We start from the raw sequence: 7,215 nt of genomic DNA on the forward strand, positions 1-7,215 counted from the left end.
GAGATGTGACATCTCCTTTCAACCGAAAAAATGAGAAATGAAACTCTCTTCCAGACATTCTTAACTACCTAATGGAATCAGTCTCTGATTCATAATTAATGATTATGCATGTATCAACGTCAATATATTTCCCTTACGAAAAATCTCACGGGTTCCTTGCAGCATTTGCGATTGCGATCACGATTACACCCCAGCTTATGAAAATCATCTTTTAAAAAAGTGATATCAGAATTTGCAGAAATGTTTTCAAATTTGAACTCTTAGACTGCAACTCGAAAACAAGAAAAATCTCAACGTGTTCTTGAATTATTATTAGGTTTTGTTGTTAAAGAACTTAGGGAGTGTACTATTTAGGGCTTAAATAGTCATTTTATATCAAGATATATGAGTTATTTAATATTAAATTTTGTGGGATGTAGTCAACAAAATATGAGGCGTCAATAAATAAAACCATTGTTTTTTCTTATTGTTATCTTTTAAATTTCACAATCTCACTTTTTCTAAAAATCTGTTTTAAATACTTAATTAAGGATTAGGAAATTACAAAATTTCTGTGGAAGAAAACCTTGCTTGAACGTTTATACTACAATTACCTTGTACCCTTGCAAGTATTTTTGTGTGATTGCAACCCTATTTGCGCAGGTGGAAAAACCGTATCACATTCTGTAAGAGCTTATTGTTGTGCAAATGTTGGGTGCTGCCCTAGGCTCTCCGGAAGAGGTTCTGAGCTCCAATTGTAAGCGCTTGCCTCAAGAGAAAAACTTGCCATGAGGGCAATATGGTCTGATGACCATTTAGCGGATGGAAGGCGGCCTTCTTTGTCAAGAAGCTCCAATACACTGTCAAGCCTCAAACTAGCAGCTGCAGGAAAGCATTATACATACAGTCAACGAAACTGATGAATAAACAAAATTCAAAATTGGACCGAGCTGGTAATTATATTCTAAGGAAAGCCTAAACAGCAAAGCCATTAATGGTACCTGTGTAGAATATATAATCTATAGTTCCAAAGAAGGATGGTGTGAAGTAGGTGAACAAAGCCTCCTTGGTTTTAGGATCCAGCTTCTCACGTTGGTGATCCTCGACCCCATCGGAATGAAAAAAAGTTGCATATGCACTTACCTGGAAAGGTAAAAAAAAAAAAGACACTTTTCAGCAATTGAAAATGATGACAAACAATAAGCTCTCCCGAATTCAAATTCTTGCAAGAAGTAAGCAACTAAGTAGCAATGCAAAAGGTTCGGTAGGAGCTAAGAATTAAAAAAGGAGCAGAGAATCGGTCAGTAGGGATACATTGGCCTTACTAGATTCAATGAATGAGAAAGCTTGAGTGTCTGCAATATGCCCGATTGATCAGTTTCCTTGCTGGGAAGAATCTCAACTCTGCCCTTGCTTATGAACGTATAAGGATCACTACAATGTTGGATGCCAAATAGAAATAAATATTCGCCAAAATATAGAAGAAAAATATATTGGAAAGAGGAGGGTTGGTTTGTTAGGAACAATACCAAAATCAATAAGGGAGTACACAAAGTCGTAAATGGAAAAGAAGCCAATCAGTAACAGTAGAAGGCGAACCTCTGAGGCAGAGAGTTCAAATCTGCACAAATCAGTAGGGGCATCTTCAACTGGGCAATTTTCTCGAGTGCATGGATGAGGGTTACAACCTTGTATCAGAAAGAAGCAAATTAAGCCAATTCTGCTCTTTAAACTCAAAACTAATAGAAGGAAATGTTCCATTTTACACACTGCACCTGCAACAATTTTATGTCTGGATCTTTTCCATTTGCATGTAAATGGGTATTTGACTGTAGGTGAAAGGGACAACACCAGCAGTCAGCACTCAAGAATTTAGGATAAAAGACCGTAAAAATTGAAATAGACATTAGTACCACACAAATTCTAGGTCGATTGCCATCAGAGGAGCCCTCATTTTCCACCATTTCTAATATAACAACAAGTGCAACATTGCCCTGAAAAATTGCATACAAGAAGCTGATATAACAAACAGATGTGAAGCGAAACAAGAGCCCCACTAGAACAGAATGCACAGTAAAACCAATATGGGAGCTGAGATGTAAACCTTCAGCAGCCGGTAAGCTTCACTTTTCTGTTTACCATCCAATGAATCTACAAAGGGCTTTGCTGAATTATTAAACTCAAGCTGCAAAAGAAAACCAGAACCATTAAATACTGGAAGCATATGTATATTCACATAGATAGATTTCCTCACCTTTTTCTACATTTTAGTGGGAAGTACAAGCAAGAGCTTCCTCACCTCATATGTAGCGATTTCTTTGAATCGTTGACTGCGGTAAAACGTAGCGCATCCATCAGTTGTCTGCTGGGACTTACATGTAAACATCTGAAGGACATCCATTAAACTCATATTACCATGATATAATGCCATCAATTTTCTGTTAAGTGATTGCCTTTAGACCACATAAAGCAAAATATGCTCCCAACTTTTATAGAAGAATTTATATATCATATTCTGTTGAAAACAAATTGCAGAATGCACAGAATATTTGGGCAGGGAGGTAATTAATATGATTAAGAATTCAAATGCACAAAACTTAAATCGTCAAAAATATTATTTTCATTATTTGTAACACAAAGCAATGCAAAAATCAATATTACGTGGATGAATTAATTGAATGTTTTAAAAATTGTATTTAGAGTATCAGCAAGTTACGTAGAACTGACACCCTGTTACCTAAAAACTTATATTGAACAATCTCAAGGATGTTTGGTCCAAGTCTTTGACGAAAAGGACCACAGGAAGGTGAATATACTAATGTGTCAAAGTATCGTGGACACAATTAACTAGGGCAATGAGAGGACTATAGGGCCTTTTACCGGATTTTTTACAAGTCCCGCCTTGTTGCAGGACATTGTTCATACGGGATTCTGTATGAAACTCAACCTACTTACCAAATGCTGATGAATACAATCATAGTGCTAAGCAAGCAAACCAATATTTATCCAACAATTCATATAATTTTAAACGTTAATTATTCCAATTGAGCATTTCACACTGTATAGTAATGCTTTATTACATGTGAGGCTAATGTTGGGGAACAGAAAGTGAAGACCAACTCTATCTATAAACAAAACAGGTCAAGCTCAAAATTTTATCACAGTTGCCCTAAAATTTTGACTTTCAACCTAGTAACATGGAGTTCCATACACCTTGCAATTCCTCTAAACAGTAAGAATTGGAGGTTTCAAACCGCAGGCTCATAGCGTGTTAGACAAGCATTGAACTCCAAGAGCTTAAGTTGTTGAGGGGTGGCCAACAATGAATACTACAAGGCAACAATTTTCAGGTTTTTCTACTGATAAATAATAAGTAAAATAAAGTAACAACTCGGAAAAAACAAGCTAAGCTACATTCCACAGAACCATCTTAACCTATTCTTCTCTGTGATTCTATCTGTGGATGCAAGGGTGCATACGTTAGGCAAAGGGATACTATTCTAAGCTGAAAAGTAAATCCTGGAAGTGCATGTAATTCTATTAAACAGGCCATATCACCTTACCTCGATCTTTTTCTTCTTGTATATAGCCGAGTATCCATATTTTGCCAACTCAGGTTTGAGGAAATTCTCAAAATGATCATTCTGTACCTGCCCGTAGATATAAAAACTAAAACAGTCTTGGGCAATGATCTCATAATAACATATGCGTTTAAGAACTGAGTAGTTACCTCTTGAAGACATAGGATATCTGCATCATATGCAATGATCTCATAAAGTAAATTTTGCTGACGATATTCCCATGAAAGAGCCCAATCTAGGCAGTAGGAGTGCCGGTTACTACCACTAGTAGCAAGATAATCAGCGAGGATATTATAGGACAGCACCCTAAAGGTTACATCATTAGAAGATTGTTCTTTGAGGTCACCGCTGCAAGAGTTCCACATTGTACAACGCGGTGGATGAGGAAGAGGATAAATCACAGGATCTGTCACTTTGATTCTTGCTGGGCACAATTGTGTGCGCGTTGAAGAATCAATAACTTCAAATTTTAGCCTCAGACAAAATCCAATATCATTTTCTGTGGGTACATAATATTCTGAAGATCCCACCTGAATCCAAGTTTTCCCATCTTCTTCCACCGTCACATCAGGTTGTGAACCATCATACTGATAGTAAGGTAAATCAGGATAAGAGCCATAAGGCCCAAAACTCTTGATAATGTTCACTGCTTGTGGATCAGGATTGGGAGCTGCAAAATGATGGTGCACCTTGTGCTTGTCCCAGGCAGCCTTATAACAACTTATAGAGCAATAATAACTTATCTTGCCAAGTCGACTTTGACTTGCACAAACTGTACACTGAATTGTGGCCAGCTCATCATGGTGGACAAAACAGCGAATCTTCTCTTGATTGGAAGACAAGCAAACGTCCTCTTGGTACCTACATACATAATAATGAGAGATCTTACTAAGACTACTCATGGTAACAGAAGTACTACCACATACTGGGACTAGTATTGAACAGGAACCCGCCATAACAAGTTTTACGATTCAACATACAAAAATTTAAACACGTTGGATGCACGAAAACTCCATATTTCTTGTTTTATATTTTTTTCAAAATAAACCGTCTTCTACTTCATTTGCATGTGAAATTATTTTGGGTACAACAAATTACTGTTATTACTAAGTTGTTGTTACTTAATGGTTTTTCTATAATTCTTAATAAACCATCTTTTACTTCATATAGTTATTGTTCTTGTTATTTTGTATTGTCTTCTTGTTCTCACTATAGTTGTTATTTTTACAGTTTATGGCACTCCAAACTTTCAATATTTAAAACAAAAAATACACTTGTGAGGAGTGCAAAATGATTACGCTAGACAATTTCTGGGACCACTTGATTACACTAGACAATTTCAGGGACCACTTTTATCAATTTTAATCTTAAGAACCAAAGTGAGGAGTTCTGTCAATCTCAGGACCATTTTGCTAAAAAGTCTTCTAATTATAGCAGTAACATTTTATTTAGTTCGATCGAAAATACTCCTATAGTTAATAGTTATTCATTAGTATTATTGTTGTTGCACAGACACAGAAGAAAAATAACAATGAATAGGATTACCCATTTCACAAGAACAAAACAAATTTTTGATGTATAAAACTTGACTTTGGTTCAAGAAACCAAAATCCAACTCTCCAAATTAGGACAAAAAATCTTATGTGTCCGTATTGGGACTAAATTTCACCAAAATTTCTTGCACAAAAAAAGAGTAATCTTTTCCTCTGTTTCTTTAGCAACCATAGGTTTAATAAAAACCCATTTACAAGCCATGCATTGTGACTAAAACCCACATAAAGAAACAAGAATATATTCATACATTCATCAAGAAATTAAAACCCAGAAAGATTATGAGAGAGAGAGGCTAACCATGTGAAAGAATACTCGTGACACGGGAATTCAAAGGAGTTGTCGATTATTTGCATGCGAATGTGGGGGTGGAATCTGCAGCCGAACACAGGAGTCTTCGAAGGAAAATCTAGATCGAGTCTCCATTTAGGGGACTCAGACGACCCAGATTCTTGAGCCATTGAAACCCAAATGGCATTACCAGTAAAAATGGGATTTTGGTGGGGAATGGGAGGGGGGTTTTGGGGAAATGGGTTTTTTTGATCTTTTTGAAGCCAAATATTGAAGCTTTGTGATGGACAATTTGGAAAAAATAACTAAAATTTGAAACCCATATAGAATTATAGCCACTTTTCTAAGTTTATGATAATTATAAACAAAAGTTGATATGAAATTACTAATCTACTAAGACTAAAAACTTCCTCTTTTGCTCTTAACCGTGAAAAAACTCGTCGGCGACTTCGACCAGCAAGCCACTGAACGCAGACCATGGCCGCTGCCATGAGTCTCCGCCTACCTAAATCTCGCTGTTCTTCCTCCCTGATACCTCGCCGACGTTGAAACAGCTTGGAGACAAAAGGAAGAAGATGATGAAGAAGCAAGTCCAGCAGCTATCCAATACAAGAAATGATAATCAGGGATAAAACCCAGATAGAAAAATTTAGAAGAAAACCCAATACAACTCAACAATCATTGAATTTAGAAAGAAGTTAAAGAAGTTAAATTGATAATCCTATGTTGTAATTCTACCTATTTCTTCCTCCTCTTTGTTCTTGTTCTTCTTCTTCCCTTGAATACCCAGAAGCCAAAAGTTGTAGCTTTTTAAAATTAGATAGAGAGGGAAAAAGGATGAGAGAGAAAGGCAAAAAGGCCTGTCCGAAGTCAATAATCGACGGCCCAGCATTTCAGTCGCAATTTCCCTTCGGCGTTGACTCGGATGGAGATCAGACGAGGAAGTATATTCAGGTGCGTTTGGGAAAAGATGAGACGGGGAAGTATTCAGTCCATTATAAGCTTTTCAGCCTAAATTTTTTGCATAACCCATCATTTTAATCTGAGTAATGATATACATACCATATTTTTGTATTATATTTTCATACCATTTTAGATGGCATTTAATGTAAACAGTTATATCATTTGAATTAATCAAAATTTTAAATTTAGTTCATTATTTAATAAACTAATAATTAAGAAAACCTAGTTAATTAAATGATAATTATGGTATATGAGAAGTCTTTCTTCTTCCTTTTCTTAAAGGTCGTACCCAGTGCACAAGGCTCCCGCTTTACGCAGGGTCTGTGAGAGGTGAATGTCGGCTAGCCTTACCCCCATTTATGGAGAGGCTGCTCCCAAGTCTCGAACCCGAGACCTACCGCTCATGGACGAAGGCACTTGCCATCGCACCAAGTGCGACCTCTTAAAACAATTCCTTAATAAAGGTCGTACCCAGTGCACAAGGCTCCCGCTTTACGCAAGGTCTGGGAGAGGTGAATGTCGGCTAGCCTTACCCCCATTTTATGGAGAGGCTGCTCCCAAATCTCGAACTCGAGACCTACCGCTCATGGCTGTCCACATCAGATGCCACCTAAGATGGTATAGAAATGTGGTATAAAATCATGGTATGAATAGCATTACTTTTTTTATCTATGTGATTTAAATAACTAGAACTAGTCTCTGAGTTTGTCAACTATCTCATTTTGATCATCCTATAAAAAATTATATTAAATAAGAATTAAAATAACAAAATTACCCTCAATTTAATAAACAATTGGTCAAATGATTTGATAAAAATTGAATATATTTTTGTCATTTGTCTTTTTAAATG

At 36.5% G+C, this 7,215-nt stretch overlaps 1 protein-coding gene across 2 annotated transcripts; it reads right to left on the bottom strand.

The window, feature by feature from the left end:
* Positions 1 to 441: 441 nt before the first annotated feature.
* Positions 442 to 6,401, bottom strand: LOC126601544 (carbon catabolite repressor protein 4 homolog 1-like). Of its 2 annotated transcripts, XM_050268262.1 has the most exons (12): positions 6,141 to 6,398; positions 5,412 to 6,001; positions 3,710 to 4,421; positions 3,543 to 3,629; positions 2,279 to 2,365; positions 2,084 to 2,164; positions 1,893 to 1,973; positions 1,755 to 1,808; positions 1,579 to 1,667; positions 1,305 to 1,413; positions 981 to 1,122; positions 442 to 861 (listed from the first exon to the last, which is right to left on the bottom strand). In XM_050268262.1, exons 2-12 carry the CDS (start codon positions 5,570 to 5,572, stop codon positions 674 to 676), a joined length of 1,791 nt encoding a protein of 596 aa, XP_050124219.1. In that variant the 5' UTR covers positions 5,573 to 6,001; positions 6,141 to 6,398; the 3' UTR covers positions 442 to 673. The 2 variants fall into 2 exon arrangements, with proteins under 2 accessions (XP_050124219.1, XP_050124220.1); XM_050268263.1 differs by lacking the exon at positions 442 to 861 and having other exon boundaries at positions 996 to 1,122; positions 1,294 to 1,413; positions 6,141 to 6,401.
* Between the last annotated feature and the right edge of the window lie 814 nt (positions 6,402 to 7,215).

Source organism: Malus sylvestris, chromosome 15 (assembly GCF_916048215.2).
Source record: "Malus sylvestris chromosome 15, drMalSylv7.2, whole genome shotgun sequence".
NCBI lineage: Eukaryota > Viridiplantae > Streptophyta > Magnoliopsida > Rosales > Rosaceae > Malus > Malus sylvestris.

Bases quoted from the DNA above. Each gene is read 5' to 3' on its own strand.
- LOC126601544 (XM_050268262.1), bottom strand. From the start codon at position 5,572: ATGGCTCAAGAATCTGGGTCGTCTGAGTCCCCTAAATGGAGACTCGAT. The intron at 2,366-3,542 runs GTAAGGTGATAT...GATGTCCTTCAG, and splicing joins ACAAGAAGAAAAAGATCGAG to ATGTTTACATGTAAGTCCCA. The intron at 1,123-1,304 runs GTAAGGCCAATG...TTACCTTTCCAG, and splicing joins TTTCTCATTCATTGAATCTA to GTAAGTGCATATGCAACTTT.